The sequence below is a fragment of the Dermacentor albipictus genome, chromosome 3 (assembly GCF_038994185.2).
Source record: "Dermacentor albipictus isolate Rhodes 1998 colony chromosome 3, USDA_Dalb.pri_finalv2, whole genome shotgun sequence".
Classification (NCBI taxonomy): Eukaryota; Metazoa; Arthropoda; class Arachnida; order Ixodida; family Ixodidae; genus Dermacentor; species Dermacentor albipictus.
In genome coordinates this window covers 109,832,877-109,855,353 of record NC_091823.1, presented here as the reverse complement: position 1 = coordinate 109,855,353, position 22,477 = coordinate 109,832,877, and the positions used below count along the sequence as shown (strand labels likewise).

General features: G+C 48.5%; 1 protein-coding gene across 1 annotated transcript; it reads right to left on the bottom strand.

The window, feature by feature from the left end:
* Positions 1-2,780: 2,780 nt before the first annotated feature.
* On the bottom strand, positions 2,781-10,958 carry LOC139057740 (glutamate receptor ionotropic, kainate 5-like). Its single transcript, XM_070536491.1, has 5 exons — positions 10,818-10,958; positions 10,064-10,202; positions 8,156-8,373; positions 6,327-6,616; positions 2,781-3,006 (listed from the first exon to the last, which is right to left on the bottom strand). The coding sequence occupies exons 1-5, from the start codon at positions 10,956-10,958 to the stop codon at positions 2,781-2,783; spliced, it is 1,014 nt and encodes a 337-aa protein (XP_070392592.1).
* Between the last annotated feature and the right edge of the window lie 11,519 nt (positions 10,959-22,477).

Below are 22,477 nucleotides of genomic sequence, written 5' to 3'. Positions count from 1 at the left end.
TGTTTAGAAGGTCGACGAAGTTCACTCGAAGCCTGGACAAGATGAGTAGTGTTCTCTGGAGGTGGATCGTGTCGCTCGCTGTCAGAATGCTGTCGACCTGAGCGCTTTAGAGCTGCAGAATAGTTCATATTGACCACTTGCTCTTTCTCTTTGTTGGCAGTTGGGGGCGCGCATCTTACAGCATCAAGGTTGGGTGGGGGCGCATTACGAGGAGGCAGCCTTCCGTATTTCAACTCATGTCTGCGCAACCTTGAGGCAGCTCTGCTCTGAGGGCACCCGGAGATGGAAGCTGTATGGTTTCCGCCACAGTTGGCACACTTTGGCTGACACACAGACTTGCACTCTGAATGGTCGTGGTCTTCTGAGCATATCTTGCAGCGACGTGGACTGCGGCAGTTTTTCGATAAATGTCCAAATCTCTGGCAGTTGTAGCATCTCAGAGCAGGGCCGTGATATTCTTCTACGGGATGACTTGTGAAACCTAGATGCACTCGTTGCGGCATTGGTTTGTCTTCTCTGAAATGGAGAATGACAGATCTCAGAGGGCTTGATTCTACCGCTCCATCTTCTTGGCGATTGTAGCGTACTTGACGACGGGCAGAGGTGACGCCAAAGTCCTTCAGGAAGTCAACCAGTTGTTCTTCTGTATACTCAACTGGCACATGGCGTATCTTGCCGACATTCTTGGTATAAGATGCCGGAATGAACGGTTTGACTCCCAAACCAGCCACTTCGCTCATCGACAGAAGATGTCGTGCAGATGAGACTGAAGTAACGTTGACAGCGAAACTTCCATCTCTGTTCACGCGGAATGACTGTACCTTTTCATTTGCCGCGGCGACAATTTCCGACGCAGCGCGGTTGGGATTCACTTGCCAGAAGTTGCGCCCTTCCTGTGAGGGTCGAAAAACAACTGGAAATTCCCTCAGGCCGCTTCTTTTTATACGATACCAAGGAGAACGGCGTGTCATCGCAGTCTATGTCTTCATCATCACTTAGCTCATAGGTAGATGTCTTGTCGTCGTCAACCCGTGGTTTCTTGGCTTCACTTTCGCCTGTCTCAGCCATATTCACTGAAGGTGCGCTTGAAGGTAGGGCAGCGTTGAAAACTAGCGTCGCCGGCTTGATGACATTAGGCGTGTGGTGTGGCACTTCCGAGTGCGGCGCCGATTCTGCGGCGCTCATGCGCCTAGGAATGCGCTGTCGGACGTATGGCTCGTGCCGTTGTTCTTTGCCACCCACCGCCGTGGCAGGCGTAGATGGGCTGCGGAGCGCAGCAAAATCACGCGATACTGTGCGCGATCTCCAGCACACAGGTATCCCACGGGATGTCCGTTCTCTCTGGACAACAGCGAAGTCTCAACACAGCACTGATTCTTGAAGAAAACAGAAAACAATATCTCACCGAAGAAGCGGCGGCCGCTCGGAGGGACTTCTTCTTCTTCTCAAACAAGTCTTTATTCTCCGTGTGTTTCTGCGCTCGCTGCCGCTGAACCGATGTGTAAAAACGCTTCCCTTGAGGCGGAGTGCTTTGGTCACTAAGGTAAAGGAGCTAGCTCTTCTGCACTTTACGGCCGTCCTGCGCAGCATCCGTACTACTTATCGCAAAAGTTTTCAAGGCAAAATAATTGCGGCTAGACCAATCATACAACTACAAGGCGGCACACTGGCCTCCGGCACATGTCACGCGATTGAAATGTCTAAGCTTTTGCAGACTACGTCAGCCGCAGAGGCAATAGCATCGTGAAATGGCTTTATGGCGTTCCGCCCGCGAGCGCTTTGCCCTTGGTTTTTCCACGGGCATACATAGTACACATTGATATCTCCGATGCCAAATGTAGACGGGACAAAGCGAAATAAACGCAGGGCAAACGCGAAACGCCAAGCATTAAATGAAACCAGAAGGGGGAGGGGGGTATCCTGTAAGTGACCACCTAGTGGACGTGTTCATTACGTCTGCTGCTGCAGTTTTTATTGGCTGGCCTGGGGTACTCGTCAGAAAAAGACAGACGGCTTTAGCCAATCATCACTTCAACGGCAGATGAAATGGGCATGTCAACTAAGCGGACGTTTATAGAATAGCCCCTAGATGTTGATTCAAAGTGAAGGCTAAACGCTTGCACGACACGCGGTTGCAGTAGTAAGATTGGCGGTGGCAGTAACAAGACTGGCGAACGAATCGAAATGATTATCAGAAACTGTGGAGAGATAGCTGGGCCCAGTGTAATAGAAAGTACCCCTAACAGGAAAGCCGGGCTGGTTCGTTCGGTACATTGTGATTGGTCCCTTCTAAATGGGGCGCCAGTAAAGCACATGCCGCAACACTTGCAACCTACTGGCGCAGCTTTCTTATATGTGCAATCACGAAGTTGGCTCACATGAAAATGATGTCGTGACGGCGCCCACACTCATGGTAATGCGTTGCTCGAGGAGCTTTGGAATGGAGAGGGCTTGCAAATCGTTCGCGTGATTGCGCTACAGCGTTCATGAGAAATACAATCAAGACGCAAATGACAAGGTGCCCACGACGCAAGGATGCCGAGTGGTGGAGACGGCATAGTGATCGGTTTTTATTTTTTGAACCCACATTAGGACCGCAAGACATCAGAGCAACATCATTTAACTTCTTATGCGCTATTGAAACTTCGCTGTCGGACCGATAGTGTATTCAAGACAAGCCAAAAAATAGGGCCGCGTTACGCGGAATGCCCAAACCTCTTCGTCATCGCCTGGTAAAGATAATCAGGCATTGGCACAACGAAGCCTCTGTGCCACCAGCTTTATATCAACCTGTTTTTCGAGGTGAAGCGGTGTGCGAGTAGTTCACCGAGAAAAACTATCAGTGTGATGACCTGTCCTAGTAGAACCATGTAGAACAGGGCTGCAGTGTCTTCAGCTGAGAGCGAATGAACTTGCGACGAGTCAGGCCGTGAGAGATACCAGGAATGAGGCTGGAGCTGCAGCCGTTTCCGTTCCGTAAGTCCAGACTCGTGCATCCAGCGGCACCTGCAGCGAGAATAGGCCCATGACTATCTGCATTGCCTATGAAATTGCCTGTTGTGCCACAAGTCAGTACTGCGAAAAAATAAATGCTGCAGTTTAATATGTGAAAGAGTCTCTTTTGACTTCTGCATTGCTGTTGTTGGGGCCTGAAAACATGGCTCCTGCGTTATCCGCATGGTCATCGTCTTCACCCTCAACCTAACTGCCGAAAGTTATTGCTAGGCCCGTTGGTGTGCTGCTGCTCACAAGACATGTGCGCTAACACTGAGGCAAACGATAAAACACGACATGGAGCGCTGGTTTTTCTTAAAGTTTATTTAAGCGCCCCCGCTCACTTTTAAGCAATGCAGCCTAGAGCAGGCGTTTTTCTTTACTGCAACAGCAGTTCTGACCTCGAAATTCGGGTTCGTCTGTGTGTCCAGTCGACGTCATGACTGTTCACGTCACGCCACTGCAGTCGTCGTACTGCCACCCTAGGCACCTCGCCATTCCCACGCAGAATGTTTCCAGCCCAGCGAGGATCTAACGAACACCACGGCAGCAATATGAAAATAATAGCCGGATGCTCGAATCATTGCTCTATCGTGCGGCTATAGATCTGCCGCACGTTTGCGCACAGGCTATGGCTTTGCGCTGCTGAACATGAGGTCGGGGGTTCAATCCCAGCTGTGGAGCCGCATTCTAACGGGCCCGGAATGAAAAAGCGATCCTATATCGTTCTTTGGCTGCACGTTAACGAATTCGAGTTTGCCACAATGTAATCCGAAGTCATAACTATACGGTGTCTTTCTTAACTGACTTTGTAGTTTTGGATGTCACAACCCTGCAATCTGTGTTTTTTTTTTCTTTTAACGTGCACCTACCATGCATAACAATATGTGGGAGATTTGTAATATGCGTGACCAAGAGTCGAAAATTTGTAGCGTATGTCTATATGTATTTCAGACGCAACAGCAACATATGCGCGCACACATTAGCGCGGCGTTCAAAGAGACAATCATTACGAGCGTTCCTGTAGCAAAACAACTTCCTCTCTATTGGGTGTCAGCCGGAGAAGTGTCTTCGTCATGCTGCCATCTTCGTTGCGCCGTTAATTATCACCGTTATCACCGTTATCATCGTTATCGCCGTTATCCTCACTGCTATCGTGTCGTCGTCGTACCGTCATAGCTGTCATGGCAGCCTTCGCCATTCTCGAGCCGGAGTGATATCGCCTCAGTCGTCGCGTTGTCGTCGCGCGCACATAGGGAATGGACAGGCAAGCATCTCGCACCAAGTTGTATTGGAGATGGAGGAGAAATTCAGGGGAGTACGTAGAGTAACAGTAAATCAGCTCAGAGGAATCACTGAACTCTTCTTACTCTAGTGTTTATTTAGTGTTCTTTCTGTTGTGTATAGTTCCTTAGGCTTCTCTGTGTGTTTTTTCAGGGATATATCTTCAAAATAATGGTTTCTTAAACCTTATCTTTGTGCAAGCTTTTTACTTGTTAAGCTTAATAATATCACACAAAGGCAGAACTATACCCTTCAAAGCTAGCCAATGTATATGTCCCGTACTTCAATTGCTCATACGCTATTTTCTCAATCTCATTAGTTAATTCGCTTATTTGTAGCCTCCGACGGTGTTTCCTTTGCCTGAGGGTCCGTTCCGTTATACAATTATATCCATGCTCAACGTCCGCTACATCTCTATTTACAAAATCTGGAAGGCCCATAATCTTCAGCTTCTTCCGAATTTCCGCATCTGGTCTGATGTTGTATGTTGTGTAAAAGGTTACGCTATTGTGTTGCGTAGAGAAAAAGGCCACTATAACTGCAGCTGTTGAATGGTATGGCGCTCAAGGTACGAGACGTACTGAAGTCAAACCTATACCTTTTCATTTCCAGCATTACGAAACACGTTTAGACGCATGGAATGGATCCTTCTCTCGAGGTATTTCGCCTTGAAATCTACGGTAAAATGCCCGACGGTACACTGATCCCAGCGTACCGTCAGCGCATCAATGCCAGCAGTGTAGAAAGATTTCGGTTTGCCTCGCTGCCATGAACGCTTGACTTCATTGTCACTCAAGTATTTGCCTACCAGAAGCTTTTTTTCAGTGGTCCAAGCAAATGACAGTCATTCGGAGCGAAGTCGGAACAGTGTGGTGGACGCGGGAGCGCCTCTCACCCGACATCCGGAAAAGTGCAGTGTACGGTGTGCTGTATGCGGCCGCGCATACTCCTGAATGAAGAGAACGCCCGTGGTAATCAAGCCAGACCCTTTCTTCCTAGTTGCACAATGTGCAAGTTGGATAACAACTCGCTCTCTTAATCGATGTTGCTCGACTTAGCACTGGGGAGGAAATCAACATAAATGATCCTGCATTGATTCCAAAGACTACTTTTAGCAAGATGCAAATTTGCAGTCTACTGTCTCGGTCAAAGGCAGTTCTCTCTTTCCAAGCGGGTTCTGGCCTTGCAGAAAATCAAGTGTTTATGAATGATAACATGGCGTGTCTCCTAGCATGGGTGCGACTGTTGCGCAGGCTAACGAAGCCTTACTCGGTCATTTTCGTGGATTAGGCGCTCTATTTCCTGGATCTTTTCGCGAAGCACAGCAGTAGGTGAGGAGCCACCTCTCCTGGCATCGTCTTCCACTGAAGTAAGGCCACCTGTAACCCGTTTCTACCATTCAAATGTTGTGCGGTAACTTAGTGTCTCGTCACCATGCTGAACTTTAAGTCTAGCGTGAATTTCAGTCGGTTTTAGGCCATCGTTCATGATAAACCTCATTACGATGCGTTGTTCCTCAACTGCGCGCTCAGAAGCTCCCGAGCCGTAGTGTTTAGCATGTCACTTTCGCGGGGCCAAGAAACATAAGTGCGCCTCGACGAGATAGCCGACAAGTGTCTCGTCAAACCATGGTGAACAGATGGTGTTAATGTGTATTTGTACGTATGTATACGCTTCGAAAAATCTGGGTTCAACTTGAGCGACCGACGAGTATGCTACTGCGTTGATGTGGGAGCCCTGGATCATAAATGTTGCTTTTCTCACGTAATAGCAAATCTAAACTGATCGTTTGTATATATATATATATATATATATATATATATATATATATATATATATATATATATATATATATATATATATATATATATATATATATATATATATATATATATATATATATATATATATATATATATATATTGACCATAACTTGGAGAAGCAATTAATGCTGATATAGGCACCAGAATGCGTCGCGTAACCGCCGGAAAATCGTACACTTAGTGCAGGGGAACCAAAATTTCCTAATGGGTTGGAGCAGGCCCAACCTTGTGTGCAAAAGTTTCACGATCCTTGGTTCCAGGGACTTGCGCATGAACATGCAGAACTGGGCCGATATGGTGTGCTGTTTGGAAGGGTAGATTGTGCCCAATCCCGGCTTATCGGGGTAGAGAGCCGCGATGTAGCTCTGCATCACGTTGTCCTCCATGAAGATGATGGCGTGCTTAGCGATCATCTCGTCAAAGGTTTCGCGTGTGAAGACCACGGAGGCGGGCAGGATTGACCGGTGACGGCGCGCCATGGCCAGAATGGTCTGCAGCTCCCACTCCGGTGACACCTGCATGGATTCGTTCCGATTATACCACGCTGACTATTAGTCCTATAGCTGCATTTTACACGTTTGCGTTCATCGTCCACGTGCTTCCATGCAAGAGGCAGTAAGTGAGCGCCCGCGAGTGCGCGCGCCCGTGTGTGTATAGGCGTGTGCGTGCGTGTGTGCGTGTGCACATTACCAGGAACCCTTCCTTGTGAATGTTCTTACTGACAAATTTACTAAATCATACTAAATAATTTCCCAGTAATTTTAACAGCGGAGCTGCTTAGGCTTCCGTTCCGGCATGGAGTGTTACCAGAAAACTCAGCACAGCTGTGCGCCGCCTCGCGTTGCCTAGCAACCACCTACGAGAACACCGAGCTACCTAACCTCCTCGTATCCCACGGGCGTAGGATGTAGCCGTGACGTAACAGGCGAGTAAAAGCTCGGGTCCGCGCAGCGGCACACCTCTCGCCTCTTCTACTCCGTTCGTACGTGTTGCTGCCATGGGAAGACCGAAGAAAGTCCGAACGCCCGAAGGAGAAGCGGCTTACCAGGAAGAGTGCCGTACTGCCAAGCGAGAAGCGATGCGTCGCCGCCGAGCTGATCCGGAACACAGCGTTGAAGCTGCGGCCGAGAAGAGGCGACGCCGAGCCGAAGATCCCGAGTTTGGGCCCAGAGACAACGAACGCTGCCGACTGAATGTTCGGCGCCGCCAGGAATCGGTTCCGGGCCTGCGCGCCACCGAGAACTTCCAACGCCAAGCACGCAAATCCATGGGAGGTGCGAGCGGCCGCTTCCAGCGCGAATTCTTCGCCATAGAGTTCGGGCACAGCTGCCGCGTCTGTGACAGGATCTGGTACGACGTGAATCTATCCACGGTGAAGTCGGTAAGGAACTTTGAGCAGAAGAGCTCTGCCTTGCAAGTGTTTCCCGGCGCCTTCCCCTACTCCACCGACAACGACGACGGTTGTACGTAGAGGACGAGGACCGGAACAACGATGATCGCAACTCGTACTGAAGCACTGTACATAATAAATTGTGATGCACGTACTGGGGCTTGTATGCGTATAACTTGGCTGGGGCTTGTGTGGCTTACCGGCCTGGCTGTGCCTGACCTCGCAAAAATTTGGCGAGGCTTAGCAAATTTTAGCGACAGTTAGTATGGGCATATTTAAGACATGCATAACCTCGTAAGACTTAGCAAAACCTAGCAAGTCTTGGTATGAGCTTAGCCAAGCCATGCATAACATCGCAAAGCTTAGCAAAGCAATACTTAGTGTGAACCTAGCCAAGGCATGCATAACCTCGCAAAACTTAGCAAAAGCCGGAACTAGCTCCGCTGTGACCGAGCCTTGCACCACTACTGCAAACTGCCCAAATTTTTTAAAGGTATTACAAGGTATAGGTTGAAAAGAGACGTGCCAAAGCACAGTACGCTTTGTCTTTTAAACCCAATGCGTAAGTGAGTGCCTAAACTGATTACGGACAGTGCCAGAAAGAACAGTCACAGTTTAAATCGCGCTATAAGGCAGCAGCCCTTCGGCGCTCAACTTTCTGCACCTGGAACTGGTGTACGAACGTTGTTCCCCGTATGATGACGGGCCTGAGGTGCGGCCTCTCGGCCAGGTCACGGAAGGTCTCAAGGCGCTCGGTTGGTGTCTTGACGCTCATGCTGGCTTTCATGGTTCCTTGGAACGAGTTCATCAGCACCAGCACTGCCAGCCACCACACCGCGAACACCACTCGGCCGATCACGTCGTGCACGGGACGAACGGTGCCTGCGCTCCAGCAAAGGAATCGAAAGGCGACATTCCATTTCACACATGCCTTCCAGCAGTTTCTGCAGTGAAACATTAGCGACGCTTCTCGTATTCCCTGTGGCTGAACGATTGTCATTGGCATTTGTCTCCTATCGACATCTACACGCCCACCCGCAGCGCCGAAACTGTTCGCAGGGGAACAATGAAACCGATATTCATCATTTTCTGATCAGATTGAGAAACAATGCTTGCGAGTAACAACCACAGTGACATGGAGGCCATATAACATGCATCCACGTACCGCAAAGCTGCTATGGTTTTGTTCGCTATGTAGCGAAGTACTAGAAAGTTCCAGAAACAAATGAGGACGTCCGTATAATGACCCCTCTCAACGGCACGCGCGTGATCTACATTTCCTATAATGTCGACGCATTATTGAAAAGCGCCGTGCCTCTCCTGCACTCTGAATTATCTGCAACATTTCCTTTTGACAGTTTATGCAAACTTGAAGGCATGCAATAAGCAACTACTACAAGAGCATGAGTGAAACACCGTTATTAAATTGCAATATGGCAAAGAGAGCTATAAGCTCCTTTTTTCTTTAGAGCGCAGCTCTAAGGCGCCAACTCTAGCGTTGAACGCTGGCGTGACTCGGCGTCGTACCTCGGGGTAACCATGCCAACGAGGGCAGCGAAGGATGAAAGAGCGAACGCGGAGCGCAGCGGCGGATGAGAGACGGCGAGAGCGAAGAGAGCGCGAGGAGGAAAATGGAAAAGGCCATTATAAAGCCCCACCAGACGGCGCTCACGTCCACGCACCCACGGCAGCCGATATGATTATGAGGCATGCCGTTGTGAGGCCCTCCGGATTAATTTGCGCCTGCCTGGATTTGATCTTTCAAACTCGTTCTTGGCAGCTCAACGGCAAAACGACTAACTGGGTTCCAAGCTTCCTACACCAGCCGCCATTGTTTGAGCAGCAAAGCAGCCTAAGTCGTTTTTTTTTGTTTTTTTACATCGACGCTGTCATTGTGAAGCTGTCTTCTTTAGCGGCTTCGCTAGTATTGGAACGAGATTTAAGATGTCCGTTAAGCCGCGTACTTTTAATGTATTCTGGGGTTTTATGCACCAAAACCACGATTTGATTATGAGGCACGCCTTAGTGTGGGCTCCGGGATCAATTTTGACCACTAGGGGATCTTTAACTTGCCCCCAGTGCACGGGACACGGGCATTCTTGCATTTGGTTTCCATCGAAATGCAGCCGCCACGGCCAAAATTTGACACCGCGACCTCGTGCTTAGCAGCGCAGCACCATAGCCGCTAGCCACCGCAGCGGGTCGGCCGTGTACTTTGCCGTCTACTGCAAGCATATGGCTCATGGCGTTCTACTCCCACGAGCACGCAGTCGCGTTATGGTGCCCCGATGGAGGCGGGTTAGAGACACCCTCGTACGTCTAGATATGTGTGCGCGTTAATTAAGCTTCACAGGCCGCAGGGATGCCGTGGGACTTTACACCCTCACAATCAGTGAATTTATTAGTCACGCTTACAGTACCCCGATGCCAAATTTTGCCGAAGTAGATATCCCGGCATGTGACTTCTTGAAGAAAGCAAAAAACAGATATTACACCCTCATATGGCATATTTCTTTTCTTTTTCTTATTTTTTTTTTGGAAACGAAACCGACAGTTGTGTTTGTTAACTCGCCTTCGAACATCATGACCCCAAGGATGTCGAATAGATTCTCGGTGATGGTGTCCTTGAAGCGCACTGGAGACCGGACAGCTTCGATGAAGGAAATTAGGGCGCTCACCAAAGGCCAGCATAGCAACAGGCCCAGCCACACCTGCAAGAAGCCATTCATGGTCAGCAAAAGCACGGCGTCATTTTCGTATGTACACCCATTATTACATTAACGTAGTGATTTAGTGCTGTGAGAACTGCTGCTCGAAGTGCCCTTCCAGCAGCCATTAGACTTATGTAACGTGGATAGCAGAACAGCCTATTCCGTACTTTGAGACGTCTGCTAAGGTCAAACAAATTAAGGTGAAAAGATGAATCGGCGCAAACTTAGGTTTTCTTAGTGCATCGCAAATGGAAAGCTCAAATTACAATTGCAAAACACTGCATAGTACATCGATTACAGTCAAGCCTGTGTTCACAGCCCGATATACTAACGAGTCGTTGAATTCGACTGGTGGTGTTCTGCACACGCGACACACCACCCCTGCTTAGGTTAGAAAGCATCGCCGGACCGGTAATCGGTGGCGACATAGTCGAATTTCTAGAAGCATTCGCCACCAGCAAGATCCGGCTGACAGGGTGGCGAATGTTTATTTGCTTCCTACTGCGCAAGGCTACGTAAGCAACTGCGCTCGCTAGCGATTCTTGTGGAGAATTAAAGCACTGTTTACTCAGTCATCAGACGATGCGTATTTCCTTCCACGGACAGGGTCTCTACCCTGTACCGCATGTAATAGGTGGCACTTGTGACACTGATGAGCCAGCCAAAGCGCAGCACCTGCTTTGGGCATATTCTGGCCCATCCGCACAGCCGCCTTACTGAGCTACGGATCTCAGCAGTTACTTTCAATGACTGCATCTTTCCTAGATGGACACCTGTCCACTGTAAAGCCTTTTACTCCAGGTGACTGGGTACCTTCCCAGAAGAAAAACTGTGAACTTAATCTAGGCATCCCGCCTCGAAAACTCCGTAGGCACTGCCTTATTTTTTTTTTATGTCAGCCGTCGTGACGCTCTTACATTAGCACTTTAATTCTCGCTTCGTTCTGTGCATTTGTAATGACCCATCAGCTGGTTGCAGAAGCGAAGGGATCACGAAGCAACATGGGAGGTTGCTCAGGGATGTCATCGCCAGCGTGTGGTGAAATCAGTGTACGCATGAACACAAATTCTGACTCAACACTTGAAGTAAAGCGCAGCATTCTTCATGGTCACCAGGCTTGGGCCGGTATAGCGCAAGCATTCTTCCAAAGTTGATTCAATTCCTCTCTTGTCATCCGGACATTCTTCTTTTTTTTTTTGTTCTCTTTGTTTACCCTCTATCCAACCCCTGAGTACCCCCCTACCCCCAAGGCAGAGCAGCAAACCGGAACCTCGCCTGCGGTTAACTTCCTTGCCATCCCTCTCTCTGTCTTTTGTCATCCACCGCTCACGGCCGGGCGATTCCGATAATAATGTGAGTTGAGTGCCACTCGCAGCAATGACGAAACGCGTAAAGGAATGACATTTAAACAGAATCATTACACTACACCGGTCTTGTTTTGTATTTCAACTGGCTGTTCGGTCATTATGGTCGGACACATAGACCACATGGCCAACAGCACAGTTGTTGTTACCAGGTTACCTGACAAATTATCATGTCAATGCATCCGCATACTTGAGCGTCTACAACGAAGGCTCATGACCGCATAGCGTACTTTAGCACTGGTTACACAGCCATGAATAAGACCACGCTCATACCGGAAAAATCAGTGGAGCAGTGCGCTCCTCATAGCACTTGCCTCGAGGTCGAAGCTCATCAAGTAGCCGAACACGCTGGTCAAATATTCGTTGGGCGTGCCCGCGTAGTACCGTGGGTTGGCGTACACGTAGGCTGGCAACGGTGTGCCCACCGTGATGCGGTCCGCTGTCGGTATCACAGGATGCGCCGATATGTCCGACTCCTGCGTTCCGGAAAGTCGCCGCGGACAGCCCGCAGCGGGCGCATAACAATCCAGTGTATGCCATTAAGATCGCCGAACAGCAACGCGTGGCTCTGCGTGAACTGGAGAAGGACCATGGGTGCTAAGTAGGATGCGCCCAGTTTCTCGTTCGCCTGAGTTTGCTCGTGGTGGTAAGCGAACAATGGTAGCGCGTAACGCCCGAAAGCAGCGGACGATGAAATGTCGAGATAAAGCCACCTATCTGAACACGAGTGCACCCTGCATGTGCACGCTGCTTCCTAGTTTTGAACGCAGAATACTGGGCGGGGATCTTACAACAGTTCGGAAAGCGAACGGTTCACTTGGCCGCTTACGTCACCAAATAGGCCGCTCCCAAGCCAAACGTAGAAGGGGAGGACGTGGCCAATAGACGAGAGGGGGCCAACTCCGAAGAGCGCGTCATCACTGCGTGCTACTCAAAGAACTGCGCACTGTTTCTCCTTGCTAATTAAATATAAAACATAAATATTATCTTTCAGGTTATAGACTATAAACGTGTGGTGGCGGGCGTTTACGCAATGTTTCAAGTAATTTATGAATATCATTCTTTTTCATTCTCAGCCGACAGGTGATATCGCAAGCATAAATGAGTTGGTAGAGCGCAGCGCTATAGGTCGTGCGCTACCAGGAGCTTGCACGTTGCAATCACCAGAAATGCACGGCCAGCACTCCCTAAGTAGCGAGGGCAACAAAACCGTGAATTGGTTCTTAGGGCTGCCTTTACTAACAGACTATATCAATTTTCCTTCTTTTTTCGGCCTTCGTCATAGGCTCGGACATGACTCACTTTACGTCGTGCTGCTGCTGCTATCGCTGCGATCTGCCTCACGCTGCGTCGCGTGATAGAAGCAATGGAACACGACATCTAACATTAAGACGAAAGTGCGGCACTCCCGAACTAGATCAAAAAGGGCAGCCAAATAAGCGATCTCCACAATCTTCCCGTCCTTACTCTGCAGTTTTATCAGCCGAACAAAGGAAACGCTACAGCTGTCTGTGCTGCACTCTTCTGTCTGCTGAATGCGATCTGCGAGCTATGGATGCTGGCGATAGCACAGGGAATTCAATCTCGCCATCAGCAGCTGGGTCACAGGAGAGCTAACCCAGCCCTTCTACCGGCCAACACAGTAATGGTGAGAGTGACTTCGTGGACAGTGTCGGCAACAGAGATCTAGGCCATTCCGATTAATACTTCCGACAGACCCGCAGGCCGGTGGCGATCAACCGCAGCGCGAAATTCCTTTCTCTGCGTGGAATGACCATTGGTACACTTTCACCCGTGTCTCCTGCTGAGGAGGTCTGCTGACATAGCCGACCGGGGTGGTGCCAATAATTTTCCGTCGTCCCTTCGAAAGCGTATCGTACTTCCAGCCGTGGTCGTTCACCGAAAGAGAAACGCCAAGCAGACGACAAGGGCAAGTAGCCTACGAAGCAACCAACGCACGCGCGCGCGACGCCCGCGTGTCTTCGGGGTCGCGCGGCCGGCGCGTGCGGCCAGGGTCGCAAACCAACAGCCAAGCCACAGCAACCGAACCCAAAGCGAGTTACCTCTCCGCCGTTTCCGCTCTTACCCGGCCATGGTTTCGCTTTGAAAATGATTGACAGATGCATGGCATGTTCATAATTTGCGGTGCCGACCAGCGGTCTCTGACAGCCGGTGACGCAAACCCAATTCTGACCCATCACATGAGGCCAAGTGAACCACTAGCTTTCCGAATCGTTATAAGATTCCGCCCCTGGGCAATGTTACGCGTCAACGCCGCCATTTGCCGCCCATGAGGTAACACATAATTGTGATAACTCAAGAGTGAATCTAGATGAGGCAATAAACCTGGAGGCGTACCGAGCGTTGAATTTCATGTCTTGATATCATTAGCTCATAAATCTGAGCGCGTTGCCAGAGCTCGCGGAGATACCAAATTTCGCCAAAGTAAGGCCTTCCTACATAGCACTCCATGTTGCAATGAACACCTATAGTAAGTAACGAGGTTTTTGTAAGCTCCATGCTTCTCCACTTCGCCACCTGAGATCAACTTTTTTGAGGAAGAAGAGGAGGAGGTGGAGTAAGTTGTTGAAGCGTACGGCAGTGCTTACGCGTTGGTGAAATCTAGCCACTGGTAAGATGGCTCTGACATTCACTACAATTAGTGCGCGTGTGTCTCGGGTGTGTTTACGCCCACGTGCGACATATCGGCAAAATTCACCATTTCGAAGTCCTTATTTGTTGCCGCAAAGATTTACGATCATGACGCAGCCACGCTACAGCTACTTTTGATTCGTCTAACACAGGAACTAACATTCACGCAACTTAATATTTCTTGCGTAATATTTTGCATAACGGTAATATCGATAACATCCATATAAAATTTGGCAATGTACAGCACTCACGTTTCGTTCCAGCATGCCCAGTGGACCACCCCATTCTCCCGTAGGACGTCGACTCGACCAAATCTGCTCGTCTGTCGTCTGCAGCTGCACGCTGTCACACACGTCACACACGTCACACGAGCGAAACAGTTAGTACGATGAAGAGCATGCGTAAATTCTATATTATTTTTTTTACGATTTTATAGAAACAGGGAAAGTATCCTCATCGGGATACCTCTCCACCGAACTGAATATAATCAGAAAATCCGCCGAAAACTGCGCGTTGTTAAAATCTTTTTACGCTCCAAGGTAAAAGCGGTTACCTTCGTAACACACGAAGAATAGCTGGGCCGACACTTTTTCGTGCGTGTGAACTTGTTAGGAAGCTTTACAATAAAGGCTATTTCATATTGTCGGGTTGAAAGTATGCCGCGAGCTTTCTTGTTTAGGGGGGGGGGGGGGAAGGGGGGCGGTCGAGTGCGTGTGTGTGACTGCATGCGCGGTCTTCCTCGATGCGGGAGATCCGGCTAAAAAGTGGTGTTCGAGATGTGGAACTAGGGAAACGAGCGGTGCGCGCTTTTGGAGTGGTTGCGTGGGGGTTCGCGCCGTCGGAAGTGGCCGCGACGTCGCCTTGGACATGTGCCCTCGCCCGGCCCGATGCAGTCGTACCCGACAGTTTCTTTTTTTTTTCTGGATGGCACTTTTCTGGCTGGCACAAAAAAAATACAGCAAACGGGATTGCTCGAAGTCAAGGCTTTCTTAATAGCGCGCCTCGTTATTTTAGTAGATTTCATTGCTGGGCTGCAGCTAGTGCATGTTTGAAAAAAGAAATACGGCGCAGGCAGAACTACGGCAAGCAAGGCAACAAGGACAGGTGTTTCCATTTTGGTACTATTTCTGCCAGTTCGTGCGATAGTGACAAAGACCAATATCGCCGTTCTAATTTTCAGCAGTTCTAGTTAATTGCGGTGACCTAAGTGTTCCTCCCACAATTCACGCAAGAATATCCCTCGAAATAGTCATCCGCAGCGCAGACCGCATTAACTAAGGTTGGTATGCACGAGCAGCAGTCCAACTTTGGTTCTGACTCACTTGAGTGATAGCGACACTGCGAACAATTATCATGCTGCTGAAAGGTTGACGACAACGTTGGAACGTGGCTGTAAGTCACCGCTGGTGTCGTGTGTGGTATTTGCGTCCTGGGCCTTGCGCGCCGTATATTATTTAGCCTATAGTATCAACTAGCGTATGACTATACGCCGGCATCCTGCTTTATACAGTACTGTTGAAACACTTTCTTATTCAGTATGCAAAACAGCTGCGCCGGAGCAATGTATTCAAGAATAAATAGTGTGCTCTCAACTTTTCATTGGCCTCCCTATTGTTGGATCAGCTGAGCGGCAAGAACCTGCGCCTAGCAGCTCGTCTTAGGCGAGGTGGTGCAGCTAATCAATGGCGCTTTATCGAAACGCCAATGACGTCACCTGTAAGCTGTAGCCTCGTTTCCACCGTCAATTTCGGGTCGCTCCTTCACGCTGAAGAGATATCTTATCGGCAGGTGTGTTTACCTGGTGGCACCACTAACAGTTCCACCGCACCTATGAAAAAACTAACAGCCGGCCATAGTGCGAAATCATGGAAGCTTACTTGAATCGGAGGGCCTTCTGCAAACTCTGGATGATATACCAGCCCAGGCCACCGAAGACAACTTCACCGTCCACAACCGACACTTCCAGCATGGGCTTCATCTTGCAAAGATCGAGAAACCAAAAGCAGAAACTGAGACTGAATACCACTGAAGCCATGTAATGGTTTACCTTTACGCAATTTTGTGTGGGAACTGCTGCGAAATTTGGACATACTTCCGGAAGTTGCCATTACCGCAAGGAATTGACTGATAGTAAACTCAAGCGCATTGGCAACTACTTATTTGTCTACAGGGTTGCAGCGACTGCCTAAATTTATCACTAATGGCACTTGACTTTCTCTCCTGAATGTACTATATACGGGACATCAGCGTACAGGCAATCAGTGTCGTTTTAATGCAGGTGGCGGCTATATACAGACGGCTCACGGCCACTTGCATAGCCGGATTTGTCGTGAGAAATGAAACTCTAAAGAAAGCTTCGTTTTAAAGAAGAAAAAATACGACAAAGCTTTTTTCACGATGATGTCGACGATACGTTGATTAGCATTTGAGGAAGTATTTTTCTGTATGTGATACACCGTTGTATGCGACATACTCCGATACCGTCCTACTCTGCTATGGCACTCGCTTGCCAAGGTCGCCCATGAGGACGGCGGCCCGACAACGACTGTATGACGCTGACGCAGTGACGGCGATTGAATGACAAGAAAGAATGACGTCCACAGACCGACAAAGGCGGTATAAGGAACATGCCATGATGACAACATGATGACAATTTATGAATGATCAGAATGTTGTAACGGTGGCAGCATGACGATGACGACATTTCCCCGTGATGACGACAAATGACGATGAGTGTGTGAGCACGATGGCATTACGACAACGGTATGACAACAACAATATAACAAAGTTGGAATCCCGATGATGGAATGTCGCGACGATGGCATCACTGCTCCTATATTCATTTCATTCTGATACCCGCCGTGGTTGCTCAGTGGCTATGGTGTTGGGCTGCTGATCACGAGGTCGCGGGATCGAATCCCGGCCACGGCGGCCGCATTTCGATGGGGGCGAAAGGCGAAAACACCCGTGTACTTAGATTTAGGTGCGCGTTAAAAGATCCCTAGGTGGTCGAAATTTCCGGCGTCCTCCACTACGGCGTGCCTCATAATCAGAAAGTGGTTTTGGCACGTAAAACCCCATAATTTAATTTCATTCTGACATTTCACCGCGTGGCCATTCAAGTGGAAAAAAGATAATCACGATTGTACTACGATACCATAAATAAGATAACGAAGCGGGAATGACGTGAATGAACTGACGAAGGTGCTATGATGACGAAACGGCAGCGTACAGTGTGACGACGATGGCATGACGAAAAGGGCCTGACGATAGTCGGATGATTGTATTATGATTGTATGCGTGATGATTGTTGGTTTAAGTCCATGGTGTGAATTTCTGCACCACGAAGCACTGTGTTGCTGAAAGAAAGGTAACAAAGGATGAAGGAAGAAGGAATGCATGACAACAAACACGAGCGCTGACTACCAACTGACTTTATTGGTCCCAAAACACACATATATAAACACAAGTTCATTTGGTTATCAAGCACAGCGACAGAGACGTTAGTCACATCGGTAGGTTAACCAGCAGTAAAATCAGACAAAGTTAGGGTTGGCGTAGGCTCAATAGAGCGAATTCTTTATCGTGTGAGGCCACTAATGGTTGACTGACGCAACTGTCACCAAATTCCTTAAGAAATTTGTCATACGCCTGCCGCAGACAGCGATTACATCGTGTCGCCCAAAACTGCCGTCCTCCTGTCACAGAACGTCGCCTCCCACACACGGTTGTCAGTACAGAAGGCACCACCTGTCTTTCTGTGGTGAATTACGGCGGCTGTCCTCAAGTGTGACCTAAGGCATATCTCTTGCAATACTTGCCCCGACCTATGACTGCCATATTTCTGCCTTAACTACTGATACACTGCGTCGGCTACCACTGTTGCTTCGAGCCCTACACTCCAAGTGTTAAAACTTTTCATGACAATGATCGCTCCTGACCTTCCAGCCTAGCATGCGGACACACTTCATTGCCTTTTCACATCGTGCCGGCACATTTTCTATCTCAGTGATCGACCACTTGGGTCAGACGTCCGTTGTGAAATATCGGATACACGCTCGCGACACCAGCCCGATACACTGATGGCCCTCGCCTATACTGCACCTCCCCAACCGCAACCCCAAATACCAACAGCATCTCCCCTACTGAGCGCGAAATCATACAGAAGGAAGTCGACGAGATGCTTGCCCGAGATATCATTGAGCCTTTTTGTTGCCCTTAGGATTCCCTGGTCATGCTCTTTAGAAAGAAGAATGAGGGCTGGCTTTTCAGTGTCGACTATCGCCATCTCAACGAAGCAACCAAAATGTCGTGTATACGCTGCGGCGGATAGATGACGCCCTCGGTTGTTCACACACTGCAAAATATTTTTCTTCTATAGACCTTCACTCCAAGTGCCGTCAGATTGCAGTTGATGACATTGGACCGGGAAGAAAACTGCTTTTTTACGCCTGAATGTCTACATTAGCCGTTTGGGTTATGTAATGCCCTGGCTACATTTGAACGTATTATGGACGCTCTCCTTGACGGTTTTAAGTGGTCAATGTGCCTGAGCAACCTCGATGACGTTATTGTCTTTTCATCGACTTTTGCCGCGCACCTCGAGCGCCTTTTGACAATTCCTTGTTTTCCACAAAGCAGCGCTTCAGCTCAGTTCATAGAAATGTCGCTTCGGCCACTTGTAACTTATTGTGCTCGGAGACCTCGTCGATTGACTACCGTGGTGGCTTAGCGGCTATGGTGGTGCGCTGCTAAGCACGAGGTTGCGAGATCAAATTTCGGTTGCGGCCACATTTCGATGGGGGCGAAACACAAAAACGCCCGTGTCCGGTGCATTGGGGGCACGTTAAAGATCCCCAGGAGGTCGAACTTTTCGAAATCCCTCACTATGGTGAGCCTCATAATCAAATCGTGAATTCGGCACGTAGAACCCCAGAATTTAATCTTTAATTTTGTCGATTCTTCCTGTGTCCGTCCGGATCCCGAAAAAGTTCGCGCCGTCAAGAATACTCCCCTGCTCACTTGTGACAACGAAGTTCGAAGTTTTGTGAGCCTGTGCTCATAGTTCCACCGGTTCGTACGCAATTTCGCTAACGTTGCACACCCTCTCACAGAACCTCTCAAGAAAGACGCGGCTTTTGTCTGGGGTCCGGAAAGGGGTACTACGTTCGCTGAGCTTATTGTGCAGCTTACTGTACGCCCAGTTCTCGCCTACTTTGACGTGACCGCTCCGACGGAAGTTCGCACAGATGCCAGTGGTCATGGAATCGGCGCTGTTTTGGCTCAGCGCCAGCAAGGTTGCTACCGGTTATTGCGTATGCTAGCCACCTTCTGTCCCAAGCGGAGCGCAATTAACCACTACTGAAAGCGAGTGCCTTGCCTTCGTTTGGGATGACGAATTTCGCCCCTACTTCTACGGCTGGACATTCACGCTGGCCATCACGCCTCATGCTGACTTTTATCCATAAAATATCCTGCTGAACGTATCTGTCTGTGGGCTTTACGACTCCGAGATTACTCATATACAGTTGTGCGTAAGACGAGTAGATTACATGATGACACCTATTGCTTGTCGCGCCCTCCAGTGGACCCATCGTAGCTACCCGACAGCTGTGAGTCTACCTGCGTGTAGGCGCTTACTACGTTTCGAAACATTGAAGATGAGCAAGGAGGTTAAAGAAAAACTGCTGGAGTGGAAACTTCCGTAGTTTCCTACCAGGAAAGGTGAAGCCACTGCTTGTCCCTCCTTCACCTGAAATAGAGCCTTGACGGGTGAGGTCAAGTTCAAGTGTTTTGGCTCTGTTATTGTAATGCTAGGCTAAGTAGAAAATGAAAGCTGGTTCTTTCCAATGAAAACAGTAATTTCTTGTGAATATTGATGACGTTCTTCCCAATACAATATGCCAGGATATTCAAATTTCACTCTAGAACCAGTAATACAGAGATACACGTAGATAAGTGTCTGCCTGTCGTGGGAAGAGTGCGAAAAGCGCTTATTCATCATTTTTATCGTTTATAGCTATATCGTCACAAACCTTCCTGCGTGGCTTCACCTCCGGCACATAGTTTCCACTCCAGCAGTTTTTCTTTAACTTCCTTGGAGACTAGCTACGCCGTGACCTCTACTTGCGAGACGTCATTCTCAGGCTGTCTTCTCAGACATCTCCCCCTTATCAGTCTATGCTTGTGCTGCAGTATGGTGCCTTGTACTGTTCCAGCATGCATCCTGATGGATCTGAACTGCTCTTGGTTATTCCCACCCATATATGCGCCAAACTATCATCACACAGCTACATGCATCCCTACCGCGGATCAACTGGGAGCTCCTTGGACAGTGTTTCTTAATATGTTTCACTGTGCGACCTGTTTTAGTAGTACCGAGCCTAACATGACCATACCCCCCTTCCTCCATCATAACCATGCTCAAGATGTGTTTCCTTAATGACGCATATAAACGTACATCGTAATTCATGTAAAATACATTTACTACACCAGAGAGAGCTACCAAAAGTACTTGTTAATGTTTTTAGGATTTATCTAATCATGCATCTTAATATGAATGATGCACTTGCTTTCTTGATATAACCATATCTGCTCAAACGCAATTCTGCAGTTTCGGTTAGGCAAAACTGCCTGTGGTTGGGAAGCCGTGTTCGGCGAAGTTTTGTGATGCCGTGAAGGTAACACTACATAACACTATAAGACTATAACAATAGATATGCTTATATTACTCTTAACAAAAACAGCGAGAGAGAGAGAGAGAGAGAGAGTGCGATGTAAATGAGAGAAAGGCAGGGAGGTTAACAAGAGTTAAAGCCTCCGGTTTGCTACCCTGTACTAGGGGAAGGAAAAGGGGAAGTAAATACTGTAGGAAGAGCGAGAGCAATAAGAAAGGCGTGAAAAGAAGGACGGGATCATTAGAGTCTTTTTAATAGGTCACTGCCACGTAAAAATATTAGTAAAGCCTTGACCGACTTTCGTTACGACGACAGTTTATGTCGGCATTCCAAGCCTGTCTGTTCTGAAAGTGACCTGTCGTCAAGGCGTACCAACACGGCCGCTACCGGTAGCCGGTGCGCGCTGTATCGAGGACAGTGGCAAAGTACGTGTTCTATAGTCTCCTCACCGCCGCAGTGACTGCAAGGCTTTTTTTTCTGTTGTTTCATCTATATGTACGTGCTTCTTCATAATAAAAAAGCTGTTGGAAGTAAAGGCTGTGTGTGTCGTCTTCTTTCATCCTTGTCCTTGTACTGTTCACAATATTTATGATCATGCAATATAAGCTCTTTGTTCGTCTGACTATTTTGATTAGCGTAGCTTTCTAAACACTGTTTCTTTTTTTCTGTTGTGCTCGATCTCGATTGTACTGCGACTAGCCATGGCCTCCGAAGTGACTCATGCTTACCTGTGCGCCATCTCGTAGGCCATAAAATGAAATCCGCGGTTGGCCGTTTTGATAGATCCATCTTCCGTTGCAACGGGCTTATTAATTCACTGATAGTACGAGTACTCAAGAGCGCACGGTGTTCCGTCAGTTACATTTTTTTTATTTGCGCTTTGTGCCAGAGATCGTCTAACGGAATTATATTTGCCAGTCGGTTTGTTTTTTTTTTTTACCTTGTTGACCAAGTTCTTGTTGTTATTACTTTCAGATAAATGAAATGGCCTCAAAACATAAAATTATTGAACTTCTGCCGTTTCAGATGCAGGCACATTCGCGAATCGGTTGCATTCTCTACTATAGTGGGCGACAACCTAATGATGACATGTCAGAGACACCACCGTCCAACTAACAAAAAATTAGATGCGTCAGTACATTACATTCACTCGTTTCCGTGAGGTCAAGATGGAATTCCTTTCACTGCCAGCATGTTTCGGGTAGTGTTTGCAGCGCGGAAGCACGAAGGGCAAAGGAAGTGGGCTTTTGCGGGCGAAGCCTGCGCTGAAATATTATCTCATCTCATGCTCACTATCACTGCAAGGAGAAGCTGAAGCACCCCAGAAACGCTGGTAGGCGTATTAATAAGTGGACCCGTCCTCATCAAGGCGTCATTATCATCTCGCTCGGCTTACCGCATAAACACACAAAGAAAGGCAGACGAGGTTAGGCCTATCCAGAAGATGGTTGGCATACGTTGTTATTTCCTTTGCGCAAGTGGCACATACTCACCGTGTGGGATAGGCCAATAATTGGTGGCTTGCACAGCGTGTTAGAAGTGTTCAGAAAATAAGAAAACTGATGTTCTGGCAAAAAAGACG

Bases quoted from the DNA above. Each gene is read 5' to 3' on its own strand.
- LOC139057740 (XM_070536491.1), bottom strand. From the start codon at position 10,958: ATGCAGTCATTGAAAGTAACTGCTGAGATCCGTAGCTCAGTAAGGCGG. The intron at 8,374-10,063 runs GCGAGTTAACAA...GCTGGAGCGCAG, and splicing joins TGGGGTCATGATGTTCGAAG to GCACCGTTCGTCCCGTGCAC. The intron at 3,007-6,326 runs GTTGGGCCTGCT...TTCTCGCTGCAG, and splicing joins GTGAAACTTTTGCACACAAG to GTGCCGCTGGATGCACGAGT.